This window comes from Microtus oregoni, unplaced genomic scaffold (assembly GCF_018167655.1).
Source record: "Microtus oregoni isolate MIOR12 unplaced genomic scaffold, Mior012 000001F_ref0000356, whole genome shotgun sequence".
Taxonomy (NCBI): Eukaryota; Metazoa; Chordata; class Mammalia; order Rodentia; family Cricetidae; genus Microtus; species Microtus oregoni.
The window spans coordinates 90,925,481-90,952,801 of record NW_024543060.1 but is presented as its reverse complement, the minus strand read 5'-3'; the positions used below and the strand labels follow the sequence as shown (position 1 = coordinate 90,952,801).

General features: G+C 49.6%; 1 protein-coding gene across 1 annotated transcript in view; it reads right to left on the bottom strand.

Moving 5' to 3' along the window:
- Nucleotides 1-27,321, bottom strand: part of Stab2 (stabilin 2) — a 156,203-nt gene that overhangs the window by 4,496 nt on the left and 124,386 nt on the right. Inside the window, exons 53-69 of the mRNA XM_041676250.1 lie at nt 26,284-26,460; nt 25,009-25,098; nt 24,504-24,650; nt 22,944-23,000; nt 21,403-21,532; nt 17,431-17,580; nt 16,476-16,580; nt 15,095-15,202; nt 13,937-14,130; nt 12,739-12,880; nt 9,859-9,992; nt 6,367-6,532; nt 6,109-6,215; nt 3,568-3,687; nt 2,442-2,582; nt 1,463-1,570; nt 638-766 (exon numbers count right to left, since the gene is read on the bottom strand). Of these exons, the coding sequence (XP_041532184.1) occupies nt 638-766; nt 1,463-1,570; nt 2,442-2,582; nt 3,568-3,687; nt 6,109-6,215; nt 6,367-6,532; nt 9,859-9,992; nt 12,739-12,880; nt 13,937-14,130; nt 15,095-15,202; nt 16,476-16,580; nt 17,431-17,580; nt 21,403-21,532; nt 22,944-23,000; nt 24,504-24,650; nt 25,009-25,098; nt 26,284-26,460 (2,205 nt within the window). The remainder of the gene's footprint in view (nt 1-637; nt 767-1,462; nt 1,571-2,441; nt 2,583-3,567; nt 3,688-6,108; nt 6,216-6,366; nt 6,533-9,858; nt 9,993-12,738; nt 12,881-13,936; nt 14,131-15,094; nt 15,203-16,475; nt 16,581-17,430; nt 17,581-21,402; nt 21,533-22,943; nt 23,001-24,503; nt 24,651-25,008; nt 25,099-26,283; nt 26,461-27,321) is intronic.

Genomic DNA, 27,321 nt, shown 5'->3' with positions numbered 1-27,321 from the left:
AATCTCAGGTATTAGCCATTCTTTTTTTTTTTCATTATGTATACAATATTCTGTCTGTGTGTATGCCTGCAGGCCAGAAGAGGGCACCAGACCTCGTTACAGATGGTTGTGAGCCACCATGTGGTTGCTGGGAATTGAACTCAGGACCTTTGGAAGAGCAGGCAATGCTCTTAACCTCTGAGCCATCTCTCCAGCCCATTAGCCATTCTTTTTGTAAGACTTGTCCACTCACTGAACCTGGAACTTGCCACCTCAGCTAGACCGGCTAGCCAGTGAATCTCAGACACCTCTCTCTCTCTCCTCAGTGCTGGTTTTACAAGCACACACCACTGAACCTGCTTTTATTATATGGAACCTGAGAGTTGAACTCAGGTCCTCGTGGTTGCAAAGCAGACGTCTCAGTGGCTGAGCAATCTCTCCAGCTCCGTTTGCTTTTGTTTTCATTGTTTGTTTGTTTTTAAACAAGATTTCACTGCATAGCTGGCCATGAAGTTGTGCTGTCCCCCCCGGGCTAGCCCAGAACTCGTGACCCTGCTACACCTGCCTGCTGAGCACTGGGATTACAGGTGTGTGCGGCCTGCGTGTGCAGAGCAGAGGAGAGGCGGCCCATCACTGCCGGATCAGCTCTCTCTCTTACCTCAAAACGCTGGAAGCCAGTTGTTCTCTGGTTTAGTCGGAAGTAAGAATAGGCGACCAGAGCAATTGCACCCGTGACCAGGATGACAGCACAGACGACGCCTGTCCTCAGGCCTGTGTGGGCAGGGCTCTGTACATGGAAAGGAAAGAGGTCAGTTCTTAAGCTGGTGATTTCCCCAGAGAGTATGTCTGAGTTCACCCTATTCTTGCTTGCCCGGGCACCTTGGAGTGATTCATTAAAACAATGCCAAATTAACATGATTCTAGGCCTCATTGCTGCCAGGACCTATTACTTACAATAACCTACAGAGATATGGACAGTCATTTCCCCTGTTTTTATATGGGGAACTAAGGCAAAAAGATGCTAAGTACTTGCCCAAACCACACAGCTTTCTAAAGGCACAGTGGGCTTTAACACCTATCTGGTTTGGAGCATATATGCACAGCCACCATGCTGTGGAACTTTCTAGTAGCTAGCAGCTCACCTCGTGTACCCCTGAGAAAATGTTAGGATACTAACAATAACCATAGTCAGCCTTTTGAGAGCTTGTGGGCTGTGCCAGGAGCTGCTCTAAGGACTTAGTGTTTCTTCCTGCAGTCTCCCAGGTCAGAGAACTGCTGTGAACCCGTTTGCACACACTGGGAAGATGAGAAAACGGGCTCAGAGATGCTCAGAGATCAGTTTATGATTTCTGGTCCCCCCTGACTCATCTTTCTCTTTTGATCAATAAGCTAGTGGGACTGTAAGCTGGCAGGCATGCATATTGGGGAATGCATGTTTGACACTGGAGCTTCCTGGCTCCTCGCCAGGAAACTGAATACTCACTGCTGGCACAAGGGGGGCTTTCAGAGGCTCAGAAATGACATGAAGGAGCCCGTTGGAGGCAATGATGTCCCACTGCAGAATGGCTCTTCCATCCACAAACCTGGTCTCCTAGGGAAACGAGGAGCGGGGAATGTGAGGCCTGGGACCTCTTCCCCCTTTCCCCACAGAGGCGGTTCCCTACAGGGTTCTGAGGCTCCAGGCTGAAGTTTCAGCCTGGCCTCCCTTAGTGCCATCAAACACCTGCTGACTTTGCACTACCCGACAAGCTGCAGAGACCTTTGGGTTTACTCCCCAATCCTCTGTGTGAGAGAGGAGCTATCGGCTCACACCGCACCTCTAGGGGGAGTTTTCTGTTAATCCTGGTGTGAGCACTAGCTTGTGGAGCAGGTGGAACTGAGGCTCCACATCCCACCTGTGGAGTTACCGCCTTCTGATAGGTTCAGGTGGCTCGGATGCACATGGATGCTCAAGGAGGACTCGTCTAAAGCACTTCCCCTAGGGCTCATCACATCAGATGCTAGTCTCCATACATCCCCTGACAGCCCGTGGATCTGAGTTCATGGACACTGTGCCCACCACTGTCACCACCACCACAAAACACAGATGCTCTCATTCCTACGTATCACATGAGGAAACAGAGCTTAGAGAAGTTGGGTAGAATAATTCGTCCCAGGGTCATTTGACTTGGAAGCTGACAAGTTAAAGCCCGAGACTGAAGAGAGGCATTTTCAAAACAGTTTCGTTCCTCAGGCCTCATTAACCCATCCCCTGAGGCCAGTCTGTTGCCAAGGTTTTGGGTGGCCTGTTAGTATGTAATGTCACCACCACGGTTTGCATTCATACCGCCCTGATCTGTGGATTTAAAGATGACTTTCATATTATAATAGTTCCACCTATTGAGTGTCTACTGCACGCCAGGAGCTTTGGAGCTTTGCATGTGTTTTCTCCAGCTCTCTCAAACCCGGAAGGTTTTTCATACTTGGTGGAGCTGGTCCTGCTTGGAGGTGATGAGCAGCTGGCTTCCCAGCCTAGTCCTCAGAACGGTGCCATTGACGAGGTCGTCGTAAAAAGAGACGCTGACATTTGTGAGGTGGTGCTCGATGTCGCGCCCAGACAGGCTCTACGGAAAAAAAAGCAGACGAATAGTCTGAGTGATGGCTGGAAATGGCACGTTTTTCTTAGGTGTCCTTCCTAAGGCTCACATGTAACTAGCACATAGAAAGTCATCTTCACTCTCTACAGTGAGTCACCTGGAGGGGTTCAGAGCACGCCTGGAGCCAGGCAGAGGTGGTGCTCTTTATTTATTTATTTATTTTGGTTTTTCGAGACAGAGTTTTTCTGTGGCTTTGGAGCCTGTCTTGGAACTAGCTCTTGTAGACCAGGCTGGTCTCGAACTCACAGAGATCCGCCTGCCTCTGCCTCCCAAGTGCTGGGATTAAAGACGTGTGCCACCATCGCCTGGTGGTGGTGCTCTTTAGTGCTGTGACTGGGGAGTGCCTGGAGCTCACAGCCCGCTGGTTGGCCACGGGGGGGGAGGAGGAAGGGGGGTTTGAATGAGTCCACTTCTCCTCTTTGGACCACATCATGAGAAGATAGGTGTGTTGGACTCATTGCACCAGGGCCTGATTCCTCTTCCTTCCCTGGATCCTTGCCTCTTGCCCCTTATTTCCTTCCCTGACTTTGAGCTCAGCCTCGTGACCTGTTTGCTGGTGTCTCGTTAGCAAACATGACCAGAGGACTGACTGGCACCAGCAATCGTAGGTTTGCATGCAGCACCCTTGCTCCCTGCTGTGACCGGGTTGGTCTGCTTGTGGTCTGCTTGTTTCTGAGAACCTGCAAGGCAGAGCCGCCAACGGGCCAGCCCGGGGTTTCAGACTGCTGAGATGGGAAGCAACAGCTGCTCATCATTGTGTGTGCTGATGGGGTACGGTACCCCTCTGTATCTGGGGTAGGGATTGTTTCTTTGCTCAGACAGGGTCCTGTACCGTTACTTCTCCAGTAAACGACAGGCATGTGCTCTCGTGTGCTGGAGTGATTTGTGATACACTGTGGCGGTGACATGACACATTCCGTCTAAAAGTGCAGGCACCATGAATGCCACTCACCTTATTTCCCATGAGACCACTGTTCTGTGGCACGAACAGGGTGCCACGGATGGACAGGTCAGTCAGGTGTTTCAGAAATGCCTGGCCTCGGGCTGAGCTGTTGGAATAAGCCAGCACCTCCTGGGGAGCAGAAGGGAAGGGATCAGATTACCACCATGGTGTGAGAGTTGGGTTGGCTGGGGGAGCTGGGGGGGACACAGTGCCTCTGGGCTAAAGGCTGGCTTCCGTTGTGCTTCCTCTCGCTGGCCTTTGGGAGGGCGTTAGGATGGCTTTCCTTCTTAGAAATCTGCCTAAGATGCTCTGTCCAGCTCCACTCTGTGAGGCAAAGTTCCTACTCCATTCTGAGTGCAGAGGCAGGGCGTGCGCAAAGACACTGCCATCTGTCTGGAGCCGTGGAGCATGGGCTGATAAATAGCTCATTCACACACGAGAGAACTGCCTACGAACTTATTCCACATCCCAGACTGATGAAGATACAGCCTCCTCACCCCTAAAAGGAGGGACACCGAACACTGGTCCTTGCTCATCTGTCATCCAACCATCTGTTACGGTGCGTGGGTCTCATGATTGATGGCAGAGAACCCCAGACTGTTCTAGGACCTCAGCTCAGCGGAGTCGCCGCTGCGGGCAGAGGGCCGCTTAGTTGCAGTTCAGCCAGACGTGCCCAACCCTGAGCCTCACCTGCCCTGAGCCCCCAGGCTGTCCTTGAGACTCTGTCATGGGGTTCTTTGAATATCTAACCACTTGGGGTGACTGGGCATTGAATCAGTCCTCTTCCACATGGCCTCTTTGAGTGTGTGGCCTCTTTAACGGTTTTTATAGTCATTCTGTCACCTGTGTATGTGTGTATGCTACTGTGTGAGGGACACTAGATGGCCCGAGAGTTAGCGTGTGTATGTGTGTATGCTACTGTGTGAGGGACACTAGATGGCCCGAGAGTTAGCGTGTGTATGTGTGTATGCTACTGTGTGAGGGACACTAGATGGCCCGAGAGTTAGCGTGTGTATGTGTGTATGCTACTGTGTGAGGGACACTAGATGGCCCGAGAGTTAGCGTGTGTATGTGTGTATGCTACTGTGTGAGGGACACTAGATGGCCCGAGAGTTAGCGTGTGTATGTGTGTATGCTACTGTGTGAGGGACACTAGATGGCCCGAGAGTTAGCGTGTGTATGTGTGTATGCTACTGTGTGAGGGACACTAGATGGCCCGAGAGTTAGCGTGTGTATGTGTGTATGCTACTGTGTGAGGGACACTAGATGGCCCGAGAGTTAGCGTGTGTATGTGTGTATGCTACTGTGTGAGGGACACTAGATGGCCCGAGAGTTAGCGTGTGTATGTGTGTATGCTACTGTGTGAGGGACACTAGATGGCCCGAGAGTTAGCGTGTGTATGTGTGTATGCTACTGTGTGAGGGACACTAGATGGCCCGAGAGTTAGCGTGTGTATGTGTGTATGTTACTGTGTGAGGGACACTAGATGGCCCGAGAGTTAGCGTGTGTATGTGTGTATGCTACTGTGTGAGGGACACTAGATGGCCCGAGAGTTAGCGTGTGTATGTGTGTATGTTACTGTGTGAGGGACACTAGATGGCCCGAGAGTTAGCGTGTGTATGTGTGTATGTTACTGTGTGAGGGACACTAGATGGCCCGAGAGTTAGCGTGTGTATGTGTGTATGCTACTGTGTGAGGGACACTAGATGGCCCGAGAGTTAGCGTGTGTATGTGTGTATGCTACTGTGTGAGGGACACTAGATGGCCCGAGAGTTAGCGTGTGTATGTGTGTATGCTACTGTGTGAGGGACACTAGATGGCCCGAGAGTTAGCGTGTGTATGTGTGTATGCTACTGTGTGAGGGACACTAGATGGCCCGAGAGTTAGCGTGTGTATGTGTGTATGCTACTGTGTGAGGGACACTAGATGGCCCGAGAGTTAGCGTGTGTATGTGTGTATGTTACTGTGTGAGGGACACTAGATGGCCCGAGAGTTAGCGTGTGTATGTGTGTATGCTACTGTGTGAGGGACACTAGATGGCCCGAGAATTAGTGGGAGTAATCGATAGTGGAATCAAAGAACCAGTGGTTGCCAGTGGTCATTTTATCAAGGACACAGAGGATTGCATGGTAAATTGCAGCCAATAAAGGTGACAGAGCTTGTGAATTTACTGTTAATGAGTTCTGATGCTGTGGAAAGACAAAAAATGTGTCCGTTTGCTTCAGATATAATGTGCTCAAGGTATAAGAAATAGTTATGCTATTTTTTTTTGTTTGATCAGTTTCTTAAACTGTGCAAGTTGCAAACACAGGCAATACCTGTGTTGCTCTGATGAACCCAGAAGTTTCCACGTGCTCACAGTGTCAAACTATCAAGTCATTTACAGGTCGCAACCACCCCATGAGGTTGCTATGATGCCCCTCCTCCCATGAGGCCTGTGCTCTCAATCTCAACTGTGGGCTTTGGCTTCTCTCAAGGCCTCACGTCATCATCAGTTGCTTGCAGGCAAGCCTCCCTGCTGGAGTGGACCCAAAGAGACAGGATACGTACTGCCAGGAAGTCCGTGAGCGAGGACAAGGACATGAGGACCTGTAGCATGTTCCCACTGCATGAGAAGCCATCGCCCACATAGCCCGCCTTGCAGGTGCAGTTCACATCTGTAAGGGAGGGGCACAGGGGCCATGCCAGTGAGGTGAGGCCTGGGCCACTCTGCACTGCTGGGGACTGGCTGCCCAGTGAAGTGAGGCCTGGGCCACCCTGCACCGCTGGGGACTGGCTGGCCAGGCAGAGGTGCTCAGGGACAAAGACCTTTCATCCGGTAACAGAAGACATCCCATGTTTCACTCCTGTTGGGCCTGTTTCCGTAGTCCACTATCCCCACCACGTTTGAACCACACTTCTGAGAGGCGTAGGTCGTGGGGTAGGCAACCCGCCCACTCTCCAGCCAGCCGGCTGAGCAGAGGTGATAGCTGGCCTGCAGAGACAGGGGGATGACTGGGTTAGTTATGACGTCTCGTTTGCTGTGCAGTCATCTGGGCAATTCTGACCCTACACAGACTGCAAACCATTGCCTGGAACACAGTGGGCACTAAACTTTTGTTCCTCGAGCCACTGGGTGAATGACCGTGGCACTGTTTCTCTAGGTGTCCAGGCTTTCATGCTCACTATTCTCTTGAGAAGGAGTTCACCACCAGCCATCCACCCCAGGTCAAATTCTTCTGCTTGTAAATGGACAAAACTCTTAACTGATGGCAGAATTCTACTCATTATCACCACCACCATCACCGTCATCACCCCTGGATGGCTGTAATTGTAAAACACTTATCAAATGATTAAGATGATTGTGGCATGGGGTGATAGTGTTCACCCCCAGAACCATAGCTCATCTAACAATGATCAGTGGGGTACAGAAGGCTCCCCAAACAATATAGTGGTTACTCTTGGCTGTCTCCCAGAGCCCGCAGCTGAGATGTTGCTGAAGACTGCACTTTGGACAGAGGACTTGGAAGGCTCCAGCTGGAGCTACTGCAGGCCTCCTTCCTGAGCTCTGGCTCCTACAGTGATGAAGGCGCTATGCGAGCTGCCCAATAGTCCTCCCTGCTATGAAGCTTACAAACCCAACAACTAGCACGGCAAGGTCCCTCCCAGGCAGAGATGCACGTCTGTCTCGGAGGTAGCCAACAGCCGCCTAGTTGGACTTCAGCTGCTCGCTAGGGGAATTCACTGCCTGGTGCTGCAGACTTAGGTACCTGTGGCTGCTGAGGCCGTGCGCACTAGAGGAGAGGGCACTACAGCCATTTTCCTAAGCCAGCGTTAATTCCTAACTGCTTGTCCTTATGCTCACAGGTAAGTGCAGTTCTCGCCCCTGACTACAGGAGCTTCTTTTTACAGATGGAGCTGATCACAGAGATCTACAACTGGTCAAAACGCAGCCAAGACGTGACTGCAGGGTGCCCAGCATCAGCTGATACATCTACAACACGACTCCTGTACCTGAGGCTTAGTGGAAAGGGGGGCAGGAAGACTCTGAGGAGCCAGAGGAGCAGGGCACCCTGAGAGATAAGAGTCTTCTGTATACGACAGGGAACGTACAGCAATATGGCTGCCCAGACAAGACACGCATGATGGTAACCCCAGTTAACACAACAACGTGAAGGAAAGATTTCCACAAGGCCCATCCCGCAGTGAAGAGCCACAGGCAGGTAATGGCTTCTGAGAGAGGAAGAATCAGTTTTCTCCAGGGATGAGATCCCTGGTAGGTTTCCCAGTCCCATATGGTCGTCTCTAAACAAGTACACATAGGAGCAACACAAAACAGACTCAGCAGAGTGTGTGTTAAAGAAGAGGTCATGAAATTGAGAAGGAGTGTGGGAAACATGGGAAGAGTTCTGGTGGGGAGGAAAGGGTGAAAATGATGTAAATATATTTATCTATGAAATTCTCAAAAAATATTTTAAAAAGATGACTGAGGCAAAACAAAACAAGTTTCTCAAAGTCAGCTCTTTGGAGATTCAAATGCACTCAGTTCATCCCAGACCTCTCAGTAACCTAAAGTTGAGCTCCTCCTGCATTCCACACTACCATAGTCCTGTACACACACACACACTACACACACACACACACACACACACACACACACACACTACCATAGTCCTGTACACACACACCACACACACACACATACACACTACCATAGTCCTGTACACACACACTACACACACACACAAACCATAGTCCTGTACACACACACTACACACACACACACACAAACCATAGTCCTGTACACACACTACACACACACACACACACACTACCATAGTCCTGTACACACACACTACACACACACACACAACCATAGTCCTGTACACACACACTACACACACACACACACAACCATAGTCCTGTACACACACACCACACACACTACCATAGTCCTGTACACACACACACACACACACACAACCATAGTCCTGTACACACACACTACACACACACACACACAACCATAGTCCTGTACACACACACTACACACACACACACAAACCATAGTCCTGTACACACACCACACACACACACACAACCATAGTCCTGTACACACACACCACACACACACACACACATACACACTACCATAGTCCTGTACACACACACTACACACACACACACAAACCATAGTCCTGTACACACACACTACACACACACACACATAGTCCTGTACACACACTACACACACACACACACTACACACACACACACACACACACAAACCATAGTCCTGTACACACACTACACACACACACACACTACCATAGTCCTGTACACACACACTACACACCACACACACACAACCATAGTCCTGTACACACACTACACACACACACACACACACAACCATAGTCCTGTACACACACTACACACACACACACACACACACACACACACAACCATAGTCCTGTACACACACACCCACAGGCAGCTTCCGTGTGCTAGAGGCTGAGAGCGCTGTTCCTCCTGCTGGGGTGGAGGCCTGCAGTCCCAGCCCTTCTTTGACTAGTTCCCCAGGATCCTAACCGTTTTGTTGGCTCATGGATGCCCTGCCCAGGCTGTGGTTACTAGCCTTCTGGCATCCAGCTATGGTGTCAGCAGTTCACTCTGCCTCCTGGAAGGACCACTTCTGGGTGACAGTGGATATCATTAACCTTTCTGAGCCCCAGTTTCTCTGTGTGTGAAGAGAAGGACACCAATCCCAGGGCTGCCGTAAGAATGCCAACACGTCACCCAACACAGTACAGGACGCACGTGGTAGATGCCTGGCTTTAGATATGATGGGCTCTCACCATTGCTACGGGAGTCTCCCGTGCTGACCTCCAAGAAGTCAGTCACTGTTGGGAGCAGTGAGACCCCAGATCCTGAATTTCTTGTAATCCCCTGATCTGAGTGTCTACAGCTGCTCTGAGCACGAGACCTTCAGGAGTTCCTGATGGCAGGAGAGTGGTTTCTGGTGGGTTTGGCTGGGGCGTGGCTATCTCTATATAATCTGCCCCTGAACACAATAAAGGTGGCATTCTTGGGGAATTCAAGGATGACCCGCGTCGCTGTCTGTCTGTTGTGTGTATCTGTGTATTTTAACCTCCAGCCCCATTGCCCGAAGCTCGTGAACTGGGGTCTAGCGCACTGAGCGCAGACACGGGGGCGTGGTACGCAGCAAGTCACCCCAGCTTTCTCCAGCTTTCCAGGAGGCTGCTGGCACACCTTCCTTGTTTTGCTCTGCCTGAAGTGTCTGCTTAACTGGGAACCCACCTTCTGGGCATAGGAGAGCTGGTTGTAGGTGGCCATGGATGCGGCTTCGTTGGCACAGGCCTCTTTGGCTTTGTCAAAGGTCAGTTTGTACTGGCCCAGTGGGGAGCGCAGGTGGAATACCCCAACAGTCGTGTCTAGAACAGGAGGGAGATTACACAGTCAGTCCACTCAGCTGGCAGGGATTCAGACAAAAGACTTAGAAGGACTTCAAGGTAGATGCCAACTGTAGCTCAGGATGCTCTGGGAAGCCGTTTCTCCCAACTATAGCACAGGGTACCCTGGGAAGCCACTTCCCCTTCAAGTTACGCTGAGGTAAGTCAGCTGAAGTATTTATTCTTTTTAACCATATAAACAGGGCTGGAGAGATGCCTTAGCAGTTAAGAGCACTGGCCACTTTCAGAGCAGTGTCCACACAGCTGTGGTGGCATTCCATCTGTATATTAATAAATAAAGCTTGCCTGAAGATCAGAGAGTAAAACATCCTCACTGGTCAGCCTTGCTTACAGACCAGGCAGTGGTGACACACACCTTTAATCCCAGTAATCACACTAGTTGCCATAGAAACTGGGGAGTGCATGCTTTTAATCCCAGTGATGCACACCTTTAATTCCAGCCCGAGAGAGAGTTATAAAAAAGGAGGAGACAGCTCTCAGACACAGTCTCTCTGAGATTCCTGGAGGCAGGATCGCCATTTCGGACTGAGGTAGAGGTAAGAGCCAGTGGCTGGTGTTTTTCCTTCTGACCTTTAGGTTGAACCCCAATTTCTCTGAGTTTTTATGAATTGCGCTTCACACAGCAGCTCACAACTGTTTGTAACTCCATACCCAGGAATTACAAAGCCAGAAGACCCCCTTCTGGCTTCTGCAGGCACTGCACACACTGAACAGTGGTGACCACCTCGCCATCTCCCCTCACCTAGGACAGTCATCTGTCTAGTTTTCTCTAGCACACTGCCTCCCCTGCCTTCTCTAGGTATGACCAGTGCCAGCATCTGTTGGGTCTCCACTGTAGTCCCAAGCACTGGAAAATATCTCTCAGCTCACCTAGACAGACTTCTCTGTCTGAAAAAAATGTGGTTTTCTTTTTATGGTTGTTATTGTTGTTGTTGATTTTTTGTTTTTGTTTTTTTGAGACAGGGTCTCATTATGTAGTCCTGCCTGACCTGTAAGTTTCTACAAAAAAACAGGCTGACCTCGAACTCACAGAAATCTATCTACCTCTGCTCTTGAATGCTAGGATTAAAGGTATGTATTATCATGTCCACCCTCTCTGTTTTAAAAATTGTGATATATGTATATGTATATGTATATATATACACACACACATACACATGCATATAACATAAAATTTGTTTTTTTTGACTTTTTTTTTGTTTGTTTTTTGGTTTTTTGAAACAGGGTTTCTCTGTGGCTTTGGAACCTGTCCTGGAACTAGCTCTTGTAGACCAGGCTGGTCTTGAACTCACAGAGATCAGCCTGGCCCTGCCTCCCCAGTGATGGGACTAAAGGCATGGGCCACCACTGCCCAGCTTGACAATTTTAAGCGTACAACTTTTACCTATACGCTGTTGGGAAAACATCACTCTTATCCATTCGCAGCACATTTCTATAATTCCAGCAAAGTCTTTGTTAACAGCCGCTCCCTACCGTCCCTCCTCTTCCTGAGGGAGCCACTCTTCTATTCTTCTCCCCATGAATCTACCTGGCTTAGGTTTCTCAGATAGCTGACTCATAGGATGGCTGTCTTTCTGTGTCTGGATGATGTCACGTGATGTAATGAGCCAAGGCTAGTTGCCCCCATTGTAGCACCTATCAGAATTTCTCATGTGCTCGGGTGGATGTTGCCCCATTGCACGGCTGTGCTCCCTTTGTTATCCACCCACAGAAACTCTTGGTGCCTCTACCTTCCAGCTGTTCTGCACACTGCTGCTGTGGATATGGGCATGCAAATACCTAGGATTTCTGGGCCCCTGCTTTCAGCTTTCTTCTTTCTATTCTTGCGTTTATTACAGCTACAGGGACATAGGGTAAGATTTTGTCTTCCGTTTTACTATGTTTCCTCTTTATCTTACATTCATTTAACTTTCCCCACTGTACTGGGTCTCTTCCTGGAGGAACAGTCTATGTCTTCCATGTCCCTGAAATACAGAGACCTCCTTTGTCTTACTCTAGGAGGGATTTGAGGCATACCTCAGGGCTTGCTGTAGACAAGTGTTAAATCCATAGTTGCTATTGGGATATGAAGAAAAAACCCAAACAACAAAATCTTTAGGTTGACTTTGCCTGTAAATGAGAGCCAACCATGCAGAGACCTCCAGTCAATACTGGTAGGGGACAGTGCACAGTAGCTTGGCTCCCTTTTGAAATCCCGTAAGTCCCGCTCTCTCCGGCTCTGAACTGGCTTCTGGTGATTTTCCTGTGGGCTTCAACATGCCCTAGCCACTAGGCCTCTACTTTCCACTGTGGGCTTTATTAACCTGCGAGTTTATTCTACACCATTGGAGCCGTCCTCAGAGGCTCATGTGGTCTGTGCTGGTCACCGTGTGAGGAGCAAGCAGCTGGTAAGTGTTAGGTTGTTGCTGCAAGCGACAGCCTCTTTGTTACAGACCACCCTAAGTTGCGCCTCCCAGATTTGATGCTGGCCGATGGTTCTGAGGGTGCTAAGCATCATGGGAAGGGAAAGCACTGGGAAGGGCCTTTGGGTCCCTCGAGTTCTAGCCTTCAAGTTCCAATTGTGAGTCGACTCTCCTGCCTCGGGGGATCTGGATAATGTGTGGACTCTAGTTTCTGTTTTATTTCATCTTTCTTTTCTCCCCTACACACACCCCTCACCCAAGCCTGAGGAGAAAGGTGCATTGGGCAAGTGCCCAGCCACACTGACCCTGGAAGTGGAGGTCTGCACAGTTAGCATCTGGGTGGCACTGCCCGTTGTCCTGTAAGCAGCGGTCCAGCGGTAGCTGTTCGGGCTCACAGTCCACTCCGTCCCCCACATAGTGACTCTTACATTCACACTTGTGCCTGCCCTGAGGAGAGAGTGGGGAACAGATGAAGAAGCCCCCAGGATCCCACGTACGAGAGGACACCCATCCAGCCTAGGATCCCGTGTATGAGAGGACACCCATCCAGCCTAGGATCCCGTGTATGAGAGGACACCCATCCAGCCTAGGATCCCGTGTACAAGAGGACACCCATCCAGCCTAGGATCCCGTGTACGAGAGGACACCCATCCAGCCTAGGATCCCACCTATGAGAGGACACCCATCCAGCCCAGGATCCCACTACGAGAGGACACCCATCCAGCCCAGGATCCCACTACGAGAGGACACCCATCCAGCCCAGGATCCCACTACGAGAGGACACCCATCAAGCCCAGAAGCGGTTGGCAAAGAGCAATGTGCTAGGCCCTATGCCAGTAGAATAAAGGTCTTGCTCTGTGTAGGCTCATGACGAAAGGCCACTATCATTCTTGGCATAAATGCTGCTTTCTCAGAGAGCCCCTCCCTCCCTAGCATCCTGCAGGAAGCAACTCTTGACCGTTATTCCAACACATGGGTCCCATCTCTGCTTGTGGCCTTTCTCATGCTATGCCAAGGTTGTGTACTGACACTAAGTGCCACCCCTTTTCTGCACATGTTCCTGGAATGCGGGGATGCCACCAGTTCCTCATGTTGTGGTGACCCCAACCATAAGGTTATTTCATTGCTACTAATGTTGCTGTTGTTATGAATCATAACGTAAATATTGATTTGCAGGACATCTGAAATGTAACCCGCAGAGGGATTGTGACCCACAGATTGAGAACCTCTGCTCTATAGCCCGTCAGCTTCCCTTAATGTGAGCGTTTCCTCCAGCTGTATGGAAGCTTCTGAGTGACACTGGAACAGTCTATTAACTAAACAATAGACTTTACGGGGATTTCACTGAATTTGATGCTAAGGTCCTTTTCTGCTGAGGGTGCAAAATGGCACCCACACTGACTTTTACTAGAGAGAGACCAAGGTGGGAAGACAGTGTAGCAGAGGCCAGGTAGCTGGGGACACCAGGGCCCAGATGTCCCCAGGGAAGCGCGACTCACTCACTGGGCCAGTCATCCTGCAGGTGGCATGCTCGTGACATCCACCGTTGACGCCATCTGCACAGGGGTCTATCTCAGTGCAGCTGTAGCCATCCCCCTGGTAGCCCTTCTTGCAGCTGCAGGAGACTTGTGTGCCCTGCTGAGAGCACTTGGCAGCCTTTGCACAGCCCCCGTTGTTCTGTTTGCAGAAATCCACAGCTGCGAGAGAAAGCGCAGAGGTTTCATGTGCCACTGTCCGTGCCTTCAGAGGCCTTTACCTTGTGTGTGCGCGTCTCTGGTCTCCCTGGTCTGGGAGCTCGCTGCTAGCTCGTATATGACTCTGGACAGGCTTGTCACATTCTCATAGGACAGCTCTGATAGTAAGTTCCAGAATGCATTCGGGGTTTTGATGCTAGAACTCCGTCCTCCCTCCTCCTCCCTCCCCCTCTTGTGTTTGTGTCCATGTCCTGGTTAATTTGACACAGCCTAGAGTCATTTGAGGGATTCTCAGTTAACGGGTTGTTCAGATCCAGATTAGACTGACCCATGCCCGTGTCTGTAAGGGATCGTCTAGACTAATGATGACTAGAGGAAGACCCAGCATAGCCCACTGTGGGCACACTCCTGGCCACTGTGGGGTGACACTCGGATGCTGGTGTGACTGTGTGCCCAGCACACTCCTGGCTACTGTGGAGTGACACTAGGATGCTGGTGAGACTCAGTGTGCCGAGCACACTCCTGGCCACTGTGGGGTGATGGTGTGGATGCTGGTGAGACTCGGCTGCAGCGTGCCTGCCTAGCACTGAAAGGCTCGGGGTCCATTCCCACTGACAGGACAACTGGGGCCAGAGGATACGTGGTCTCCAGTCTTAACTCTTTCATCCTAATGCTGTAATCGGTTTCTGAAATTCTGAAGCAAGACGGACTACTTTTTGAGTTAGAAAAATACTATAAAAGACAGGATACCTTGTTTTGCAAAGCAATTTAAAATTTTAAAACCATGGCTTGGGAGGCAGGCAGGGCAACTGTGAGCAAATTATTGATGATGTCAAGTCCTGAAGAGGACAGGTATTGTTGCAGAGGCCCCAGCAGACAGGAGAAGAGGCCATGGAGCCCAGCGGTGGCCACACTCCGCTCCCTTCCTGTGCTGGCTGCTGGCCCCAGGGATGCAAAGAAGACTCACCTGTGCACGTGATTCCGTCACCTTCATAATTCAGGTTACACACACATGTGTTGTTCTCCACACATGTGGCATGCACAGAACAAGGAGGTATGCAGACCGGAAACACAACTGCAAAGAAAGAGGCCGCCCTTCACCCTGCACCCCACTGTACAGCATCAGCTTCCCCTACGCTCGTTTCAGACATTTCACAGATGGCGGGAAGATGGGGATGATTAGCTGAGGACTGCCTACCCCAGAGATGCTGAGCTACGTCTGCCAAGCAGTTCAGATTATGATGCACAGGCTGCCTTAGAGGCAACCATTTGAACTTTATTCCTCCACACTTGCAAACAGAGAAGAACCTGCGCAATAGACTCTTTCGCCCTAAGAACTTGGGATGCCAGAGAAGGTTAAATTGGAACAGAGATTTCACTGTCTTCCAAGGGCACCACTGAGCTGCGGGAGATGTGTGGCACACTGGTGATGGGATGGGGGCTGTGGTGCGCACAGGCATCCCGAAGATGAGGGGTAGGGTGGGTGGGCAGGGGTGGAAGGTAGTGGAAGTACAGTCGGCCATACTGTTGGAGCTGCTGAAGCCCTCAAAAGAGCTCAGTGATGCCCTCTGACTCCGGCATTTAGGCAGAATGACTTGGCCTTCACATCTTAGGCCTTTTAGAACATAGATACTTCAGTTTCTTAAAACAAAAAAGCATGGATCAAGATGATGATGATGGTGCCGATGACCACAATGCTAATGGAAGTGACTGCATTTGATATGGCTGATACAAACACAGGAGCTTAAGAGTCACCCAGCAACCCTTCCCTTGCTCAGGGTGCAGTATGTTCGAGCAAGGTGAGGGCAGGCTGTCCAAGGCCATTCATGCAGCAAGTAGGGGAATCAGGACCCACGTCCTGGTCTCAGGAGTCCAAAGACTGAGTTGTCCTGAGACCACTTGATTTCTGTCATCACGCACCTGGGCTGAGTTCCACCATAACGAGCCACTCTCACTACGTGGCTTTTTGATTGAAGTAAAATCTTTTCACCAAGTATTTTCTGAACCAGTAATCTCCTGAGGTCCAGACCACAGTTAAAACCACTGTTTACAGGTAAAGTGGGAACACCCGCCGGTAAAGTGGGAGAACCCACAGGTGGTGAAGTAGGAACAACCACGGGTGAAGTGGGAGCACCGAAGGGTGAAGTGGGAGCACCCATGGGCGAAGCAGGAGCACCAAAGGGTGAAGTGGGATCACCCATGGGTGAAGCGGGAGCACCCATAGGTGATGTGGGAGCACCCACACTGGCATTTTCTCAGCTACCACTCAATTCCAACCTCACTTGCACTCCCTCAAGAGGGTCCCCTGTAGCCAGGGGCTGCACCGGCTGGCCACTCCCTCAACAGACCTGTGAGAGTGTCACAGAAGCGGCCTGTCCACCCTGCTTCACAGAAGCACTGTCCAGAGCCGGTGATTCCCTCGTCACACTGTCCATGCTCTGAGCAGCCACAGGCTGTAAGAGAAACCAGGGTGTCCAGAGTTAGTGACCTGTAGTGATGTCTGCTCAGCCCCACTGCCTTCCTGCCTCTGGGCATCGTCAGTGTGCATCCTCTACCATAGACATTGTTTCCCCCAATTCCAAAAATAACACAGGCCAGGCTCTGCTACGCAGTGGGAGCACAGGGAAGGCCCCTGTTCTCACAGGCCTTACAGAGGCCAAAACAGCTCCCGAATGTGTGATGATAAATGTCCCTAATGCTGTCCTCACAGAAGCAGAGTGCCACGGGCTCGTCACCAAACAGATGGAAGTGACAGCTTCATTGGGGGCTTCCTGCTTATCTATTTAAGAAAATTTAAAACCACGCGCCAGTTCTGCTTACCACCTCTTAGTATGGCTGTGCCAGCCCAAGTCCTCCGGGGCTGCAGCTGTGTCAGTGCCCCCACAGGAGGCCCTGTCTCTGCACTTGCTCCCCTACAGTGCATACTCCACAGGGCAGTTAGAGCCACCCTCTCCAGTCTGTTCCCAACAGTTCTCGGGTTCCAGCCTCTCACTGGCCACCTGGCCTGTCACACTTAGAATAGTCGCTGAGTCATGTCCTCTGGTCTAGAGTTTCCTGTGTGCCCTGGCTCCCCGTGACTCTCAGGCTTTGTCTCCTCCTGCCCTTCCCCTTCCGCTTCTCCTTCCCTTTCCCCACCTACTCTTACTCTTTCTCGCAGGCCAGGCCCACTGGGGATGGATACTAGGACTACCTACAAGGAGGGAAAAAGCACACAGGACAGGTAGATGGGAGAAAGGGAAAGTCATGGATGAGGGCAGGGAACCTACAGCTACAAACAGGCTAGCACAGCAAGTGGCCACTTACGCTGACAGTCTGGCCCAAATCTCCCTGGCCAGCACAGCTCGCAGGCTGTCCCGTTGAAACCGGTGTTGCACCGGCACTGTCCTGTGGTCAAGTACAGATGGCTGCAGACACCCCGGTTATTACACGGTGTATCAGGTCCTCCGGGGCAGGCTGGAAGAAAAAGAGACAGCGGTGACTACATAGTCTCCTGGTCCAGGGCAGTATTGTGCTGCTGTAAACACACTGTCCGTTCTGACATCTTCTCGTGGTCCTGGGGTCAGTGCACACACAGGGCAGGCACTGGCATCTGGGACCTGAGTCCCATGTGTCTGATGTGGTTCTGCCTTGGCACGGTCATGAGCTGAACTGCATGCTGCAATGGGAGTCAGGAGACCTGGCTTTGAGTAGATCTGGGCCAAGTCATGAACCCACTCTGAGCCATAGTGTTTTGTCACTCTGAATGATGGTGGTGACGGTGCCAATGACAGGGATACCTTGTAGCTTGCCCTAAACCACATCATTTCTGAGAGGATCAGGTGGCAACATAATCCACCATATAAACAAACTGAAAATAAAAAACACATGACCATCTCATTAGACGCTGAAAGAGCTTTCAACAAAATACAACAGCCCTCCGTGATAAAGGCAATATACAGGAAGCCAACATCAAACTAAATGGAGAGAAACTCACAGCGATTCCACTACAATTAGGAACAAGACAAGGTTGTCACTCTCTCCATATCTATTCAATATAGTTCTTGAGGTCCTAGCTAGAGCAATAAGACAACAAAGGGAGATCAAGGGGAGACAAATTGGAAAAGAAGAAGTCAAACTCTCACTATTTGCTGCTGATATGAAAGTTTACATAAGTGACCCCCAAAATTCTACCAAGGAACTTCTACAACTCATAAACACTTTCAGTAATGCAGCAGGATACAAGATTAACTAAAAAAAAAAAAAAAAAAAAAAAAAAAAAAAAAAAAACCAACCAGTAGCCCTCGTTTAAACAGATGATAAATGGGATGAGAAATAAATAAGAGAAACATCACCCTTCACAATAGCCACAAATAGCATAAAATATCTCAGAGTAACTCTAACCAAACAAGTGGAAGACAAGAATAATCCAATAAAAAAATGGAGGGGGCTGGAGAGATGGCTCAGAGGTTAAGAGCATTGCCTGCTCTTCCAAAGGTCCTGAGTTCGATTCCCAGCAACCACATGGTGGCTCAAACCGTCTGCAATGGGGTCTGGTGCCCTCTTCTGGCCTGCAGGCATTCATACAGACAAAATATTGTATACATAATAAATAAATATTTAAAAAATGGAGTACAAACCTAAATAGAGAACTCTCAATAGAGAAATCTAAAATGGCTGAAAGATACTTAAGGAAATGCTCAACATCCTTAGTCATCAGAGAAATGCAAATCAAAACAACTCTGAGATTCCATCTAACACCTATAAGAATGGCCAAGATCAAAAACACTGATGACAACTTAAGCTGGAGAGGTTGTGGGGTAAAGGGAACACTTCTGCATTGCTGGTGGGAATGCAAATTGGTACAGACTCTTTGGATATCAGTATGGTGATTTCTTGAAAAATTAGGAAACAACCTTCCTCAAGACCCAGGAATACCACTTTTAGGTATATACCCAAAGGATGCTCAATCATACCACAAGGACATGTGCTCAACTATGTTCATAGCAACATTGTTTGTCATAGCCAGAACCTGGAAGCAACCTAAATGCCCCTCAACCAAAGAATGGATAAGGAAAATGTGGTACATTTACACAATGGAGTACTACACAGCAGAAAAAATAATGACATCTTGAAATTTGCAGGCAAATGGAGCTAGAAAACATCATATTGAGTGAAGTAACCCAGACCCAGAAAGACAATTATCATATGTATTCACTCATAAGTGGTTTTTAGACATAAAGCAAAGAAAACTAACCCACAAATCACAATCCCAGAGAACCTAGACAACAGTGAGGACCCTAAGAGAGACATACATGGAGCTAATCTACATGGGAAGTAGAAAAAGACAAGATCTCCTGAGTAAATTGGGGGCATGGGGACCATGGGAGATGGTTGAAGGTGAGGGGAAAATAGGGAGGGGAGCAGAGAAATATGTATAGCTCAATAAAATCAATAAAAAATGAGAGAATTCTACCAATTGAGCTGCAGCTCTGACATCTGAGAGTCTTAAAATTTTTCAGGGGTAAGCAGATTTAAATTTTCTAATGGTCTTTAAAATTATATATTATTTATTTTTATTTATGTGTATGTGTGTATGTTTGTTTACATATACCACAGCATTCAAAGACTTGAGGAAGCCAGAAAATGATGCTGGACCTGTAGTTACAGGCAGTTGTAAGGTGCCTGATATATATGGTGGTGTGGGAGGTCCTTCTGTCTGTTTGTTGCTTTTATTGGTGAATGAATAAAGAAACTGCTTTGGCCTGTTGATATGGCAGAACTTAGGTAGGTGGGGGGGGCGGGGAAACTAAATGGCATACTGGGAGAAAGGAGGCAGAGTCAGAAGCCATGGAGCCACCAGAGACAGACGCTGGGAACTTTAGCTGGTAAGCCACAGCCACGTGGCAATATACAGAATAATAGAGATGGGTTAGGTTAGGGTATGAGTTTAGCCAGAAATACACTTAAGCTATTGGCCAAACAGTATAGCAAATAATATGGTTTTCTGTGTGGTTATTTCGTGGCTGGGAGGCCGGGATGAATAAGCGACCCTTCCCCCAACACTATGTTGGAAAAGGAGCCCAGTCCTTTGCCAAAGTAGTAAGTGTTCTTGTTTGTTTGTTTGTTTTTCCAGACAGGGTTTCTCTGTAGCCCTGGCTCTCTACTAACACGCTCTGTAGACCAGGCTGGCCTTGAACTCCCAGAGATCCGCCTGCCTCTGCCTCCTGAGTGCTGGGATTAAAGGCGTGCACCACCACCGCCCACGGCTTTCAGTAGTGCTTTACGTCTCAGTGGTCCGGGCTGGGAGCCGGGTGGCTGGATTCAGCCCAGCTCGTTCCTATAGCGTCTATAGGATGTCTACAGGATAGAGCGTGAGTGGGGTACGCATGGCAGCAAGAACATCATGGCTTCTGGAGTCTGGGTCCTTGGGCTTGCTTAATTCCTGAGCTTCTACTTCTCATCCATTAAAGGGGCTGGCATCAGGGTCACTATGGAGACTTGGGTACAAGTGAGCATTTAGTAGTGTGCCTACCTAGAGCAAAGCCCAGCAGGTCGGGTGAGCCTTGTGGGCTTCATTAAGCATTGCTGCTGATGGATTCGTCACTAGCAGTTCTATCAAGGTTTCCAAACTGAGAACAAACTCCCTTTGACAAGGAGACACCCTGTAACTGCGGACTGAGAGGAGATGATCACGAATCCCTGTTAGTACATCACTGCTCAAAGACAGGATCATGTCAAAGCCCTTATACAGACATTCTTCCCAACATAAGGACATTGCATAGAATGTCCTTCTATGGACCAGCAACAGATAATACGGTATGCATTTTAAACCACCAGGGAAGATGTCAGTATTCTAATTTTATTGCCATTATCACTTATTTATTATTATTTCTGCAAAACCGGAAATTAAACCCTATACATGCTGGCATATGCTCTACTAGGGACCTGCTTCCCAAGCTGACTTTTTATTTTGAGACAGGGTGTAGGTCGCTCGGGCTGTCTTTGCGTGTACTCTGCCATTCAGGCTGGTCCTGGACTTGTGGTCCCCCTGCTTCAGGCTCCTGACCAGCTGGGATTCCAGGCTGTGCTGTCAGACTCAGCTGAGGTCTGGTTTTGATCATTAAAGTGGATGTACAGTAGGATCCCAGTAAAACACAAAATACGGAGATAGCGGGAGAGGGGTGGGCCTGGGAAGTGTGAGGGTGGCATTTTCCCACCCTCCTTAGAACTTGGCACCTTTAAAAGCACAACCTGCCCGTACCCCTTTAGAATGACAAGGAGAAGGGGTGTTCTCACCCTGACAGTGTGGCAGGAAGTAACCCTTGCAGCACCTGGGGAGCCGGATGACCAGGGTGCACAGCTGCCGGCAGCCTTCCAAGCTCCTCCCGAAAGGCAGTGGTTTGTAGAAACACTTCTGCTTCACACCCTAGAGGGAGAGGAGAGGTGCAGTGGAGGCCTTACTCGCCCCCCCCCCCTCCCCGCCTGGGCTGGGCTCCTGGGGCTCCGTGCCCCCTGTGGGGAGGATCTTGGCACTACCTAGGTTGAAAGTGGGATTTTCAAGGCAGGCCAGGAGTGAAGGGAGGGGGGCAGAATAGGGGCCCTGAACAGAACTTCTCACCCTTGGAGCTGTTTGAAAATGGAATGATTGCTTGGAGATGATGTGCGGAGCAGATTCGTATCAACATACCCTCAGCAAGGAGAGAGTGAGATTCACTTTGTGTGTGTGTGTGTGTGTGTGCGCGCACGTGTGTGATATATGTGTGTGTCTGCATGTGACATGTGTATGTGTGTAATGTGTGTGAGGGATGTGTGGGTGGGGGACATGTGTGTGTGTGTGATGTGTGTGTATGTATATATGGTGCATGTATGTATGCAGGGAAGAGGCTGATGGGGGCTTCCTTTTACTGTCCTTCATCTTATTTTGAGATGGGGTCTCTCACTGAACCTAGAGATCACTGACTCAATGGCCATACACTGAGTTCTGGGGACCCTCCTGCCTCCATCTCCTAGTATTGGGATTACAGGTACTAGCTCATGCTTCTGGCTTTTTATGTGAGTGCTGGGGATTTGAACTCAGGTCCTCAAGCTCCTTAAGCAAGTACTGTACTGACTGCGTCTTTCCACATCTGTGAAGATCTGTTTTTGTAGGTGCTTGACTAGTGGGAAGGTGTGCTTGTGAGGACTAAACTCAAGCTCTGATCTAGAATAAGTGATAAAGATAATGCTTCACGAGCACGTACTCCGTGCAACTGCTTAGCTGTGCCTCTACTTGAAACTGGTGTTTTCCTAGTACTACACAGGGACTTGCCAGTTCACTTTGTTCTATGGAGACAATATCGGCAGGCATGTAACTTGGCAGGGACTACTGGAATCTGTCCCCTGGCCCCATGCCCATGGACTCCAAGACTGAGGCTCTTGGCTGCTACCCCACGTGGCTTTCTGGCCTTTAGTCCTAGCTTTGCTTCTCTGTAGCTGTGTGGCCGGAGCCTGGATGCCCTCTTTCTCTGGAACTCATTCTCTCATCCTGCACACATCTCCAGCACAAACAGCTACAATACCCACTATTTCTACAATTCCAATAATGTTCTACTCTCTTCTAAGTATGTGTAATTCCATTTTTCAAGAGAGTTCCTAAAAGATGGGCAGGAGAATGACAGGCTACCTGGGTTGAGAACACCCATCTCACACCACCGGAAACACACGTGTAGACCCGACACACCAGAAGACTGAGGGCTGAAGACGAGACACACAGTCTATGGCCACGCTACCCCGAATGAGTCTGTTCCTGTCTGAAACGGACATCCCCAAAGACCTCCAGACATCATATTCATAATTACCTTTGGTTTGCTCCACGGTGGGCATCTGGGAGTAGAGACACAGCTCCCACAGTCCCCCTAGTGTGCAAGATGAGAAACTTTAATACCGAGGATATTGGTGATCACCAGGAAATGTCCCTGGCTGATGTCTGGGTGAGAACTTAACCTGGGGCTGGGGAGACAGCTTAGCTGGCAGAGTGCCTGCTGCACGAGCAGGAGGACCTGAGCTCGGTTCCCAGGAATCATTTTTACAGCCAGGCCTCAAAAAACAAGGTGGATAACTCCTGAGGAGTCTAAGGCTGGCCTCTGGCTTTTACATGCAACTGCAGATGCACACAAATACACGTGCGCGCGTGCGCGCGCGCACACACACACACAGAGACACACCTTCATCTTGATGAAGATATAGCTACAATAAGATTATACAAAGACACACACTTCACTTAGCCCTAGAGAATTCTGAAGGTCTGTCTTAGATGCCCATTTGAAAGGAGTCCACTGATGTACAGAGCTGGGCCAGGCATTATGGTGTTGGCAGATTGTAGCAGTGGGGAGTTGGGAGAGTGGGGGCACAGGCATTATATTTTAAGTCAGCAGTGAGACCTTTGACCAATCACCGAAACATTCTGAACTTTAGTTTCTATAAGGTATAGCTCAGGGACAATACTTGCTGCCATTTGACCTTTGGAGAATCGGCAAAAGAAGCTAAGTAGCTGGAAGGAAGTGTACGGATACACTTGAGGAGGTAAGACGGTCACAGCTCCTAAAACAGGAAGGAAAACTTTGCTCATCTCCTGTCTAGGCTGAAATCCTAAAATTGTGGGACAAGCGACGCCAGAACACTGGCACTGAGCAGTGACAGCCCTGCTGTGGAGTCACGTTGCCTCAGTTCCCAGTCTGTGCGGAGCGTTGGTAGTGACTACTCTCAGTACCCCGCACAGCAGCTCAGAGCCAGATTCACCCAGGGGCACTGGCTGGATGAGTGAAGGCAAACGCCTGTTGTGTGGTGGAGGGCCCACGACACGGGCTCATTCAGCGCTGTAGGTGTACGGGGCCCATATTATACATCAGACTGAACCGTGTTGGTGAATGGAGGTGTACGGGGCCCATATTATATATTAGACTGAACCATGTAAGTTAATGGAGGTGTACGGGGCCCATATTATATATCAGACTGAACCGTGCTGGTGAATGGAGGTGTACGGGGTCCATATTATATATCAGACTGAACCATGCTGGTTAATTGCCAAGTATGACATAAGCCGGCAGGAATTTGGAAGGATGTATGCTGAATGAATAAGTGTGGATGCGTCTGAAAACGAATGCTACACTAGAAGGCTAACGTCTGGCGTCCCAGCACCGTCTCCTTAGTGATGAAGCCATCATGGGTGGATGGTGTGAAGGGAAGCAAGAATATTCAGGGCCGGAAACTGGCTGAGCAGATGCTGGCTGATTCTTGGTGGCATTTGAAGAAGGTCACCAATTGGCCCTGGGGTGTTGTGGGACCTGGTCTCATCATGGCCTCTCCTTAGAGCCACATAGGATCCCCAGGGCTGCGATTTTGGTAACTTTAGGACTGACCGAGACATTGAAGGTAGTGAAAGTGTCACACCGGCCCCCCAGGGTGGGATTCGTTAGCAGGCAGTCGATGCCATAGGCCACGCCCAGGTCGAACAAGAGTCCTCGCTGGATGATCCTGCACATTTGTCCGTTTAGAAAGAGCTCGCCCTGAGAGAGAGAGAGAGAGAGAGAGAGAGAGAGAGAGAGATATCAACAATCCCTCCAAACTTCCCTTCTTCCCACAGTGTATAACGTGACCAGCTCTTGTAAGGCTCAGAAAGAACTAAAATAAATAAGCAAACATGCAGGGGGTTTCCTGCACCTGTCACGAGGGGCTGGAATGCCAGGGTGAACCAGGTGTTTCATAACCACCCCTAAAGACAGTGAGCGAAAAAGAACTTGCTGACAATGGAAAAGAAAAACACAACCCCCTAAACACACCCGAGACACCCAAATGCCTCTCAAAGTGGGAATGGTTGGAGAACAGCTTTCATGCCCCCTGGTCCCCCCACCCCATGACACTCACGACGTCACGGCCAGTTCCACACGTTACACTCAGCTCTGAACCTTGCAGTGTCTTCCAGGAGGCAGACCTGGGCAGGTCTGAAGCCAAAGCCTGGGGAAGAGAGGCAGCCATGTTAATACCCGTACTGGGACTGAAGGGAACATGGCCAGCAAACCAAGTTCCAGGGGAAGATTTCCTGTTGTAACAACTCTGCTGAAGCGTGGCGAATGCAGTCAGAGGTTAGGGCAACTCTGGTTTCCTAGGGGCTGGAGGTTCCTTCTCGTCAGAGGGCATCTGTGCTTGGGCAGCCTGGAAGAGGCTATCCAGACACATGGAGCCAATGAAAGGATGAGTGGAGTTAGCCGGGAAATGGCTCAGGGCATCTTTTTGTCCTCCTTTCAAAGTTATATGAGTTAGCCATGGTGGCACACACTTTTAATCCCAACATTCAGGAGGCAGAGGCAGGCAGATCTCAGAGTTCAACTTTAGCATAGTCTTGTCTATTCAGTGTGTTCCAAGCTAGCCAGGACTACCTAGTGAGACTGTTTCAAGAAAAATGCAAAATATCAAAACAATATAAAATCTTGACCCCAGAACCTTAGAAGGTGACTTTATTTGGGAGCAAGGTCTCTGCAGACACAGTTAGTAGTTAGGTAAGAAGAAATTATGCTGCAGTCGAGTGGGCCCTACCGGGACATAGGGAAAGTGGCTGTGGGGAGATGGGGGCAAATTGCATGGATGTACCCACAAGCCAAGGGAAGCCAGAGATTGCCAGAAACCACCAGCAGCCAGGGAGACTCAGGGTACAGTCTTTCCTTCAGAACCCCTAGAATAAGCTGATGGCAGCGGTCTAGCCTCCACTGCTGGGAGGGAATGAGCTTCTGCAGTTCCCAAGCGTCTAGCCTGTGGCAACTGTCACCTGGACCCTGAGGAACTGAAGTCAGGGAGTGGATGGCTTCATCTCAGAGTAACAAGAGTCCTCACTGAGGACACAGTGACTGCCATGTCCCTATACGATCTGGCTTCTCCAGGACAGCTGACTAGTTCGCAGGGCTGGCAGCTGATAGCATTAGGATGGGCCAGCCGTTTGTTTAGGGACGTTGGAATCGGGAGTGGCGGAGGACACCTGGAGAAGCTCAAGGGGACCTTTGTCAGCGGCCATTCCACCACATGAAGAGAGCACACCATTCAAGAGGGCAGCAGAGCTGAAGCTTCCTCCTCCCCATGGAGGACCTGCGGCCGTGGGCCTCCCTGCTAGGCTGTATGTATCCCCCACTGGGACATTTAAGAAACTACCTTGGAGTCCCGGATCACGTGGAACTTCAGATACTCCTTCAGCTTGTTCTTGTTGTCTTGATCGAACAGGAAGTCCCGCTGCTCTGGGGGTAGGGCTTGGAGGGCTTTGTCCGTGGGCCAGAAGAGGGTGACTGGGGTGTGGATGGGGTCGGTGATGACGCTCAGCAAGCCCGAGTCCTGAAACATAGATGCCGTATTCCTTACAGTGCATGTGCTGTGTCTCTCCGTGGCCTGGACAGCGGCTTGTCAGAGTCTATGTGTCCCCGAGTGACACAGCCAGGAGGTAGAGCGCTGCACCCTAACCACTCTGAACCCCATTTCCTTAAAAAGCAACCCGGGGAGTCAGGCTCTAAGCTTTTGTTAGTAGGAAAGTAAACTTCAATGACTATCTTATTTTTGATACTACTTCTGTCCAAATATCTTAACTTCTCAAGGCTAGTTTTTATTTTTCTCACATTTCATTAAAAATCCTATATAATATTGAGACATGTACGTTTGCCTATATAATTTTAAGATAAAATGTACCCCAAAGAAATGTCAAGATGAACAGGAGAAATAATTTTGAGAGCCTTATGTGGTATGGGAACATCACATATAATTAATTTTCCCCTGGGAAGTAGGCTTTATGACCTCTGTTGAGCCCTTGACAGGTTTGATAGTTTGCTCTAAAACTATCCAATCAGACCCTGCTGAACAGGTAGAGGGTGACTGTAGAGTTCTGGGGGTTGCAACATTCTTGGATAGTCTCATTTAAAAAATACTACATTTACTTATTTCCTGGAAGGTATGTGTGGAGGTCAGAGGGCCGCTTATAGAAGTTGGTTCTTTCCTTCCATAATACAAAAAAAAAAAAAAATCATTGGATTTTTCATTTTGAACAAGTTGAACCTCCACTTCTAACCAGCTCCCTAGAGAATCTGACACTCAGCTCTTCTGGGGGAATTGAGGACCTAATGTAGAGATTATGGACTGTGCTTTGTGGGGAACCAAGTTTCTTGGAGCTCTTTGGGGATTGGTCAGTATGGAGCACCTCGCAGA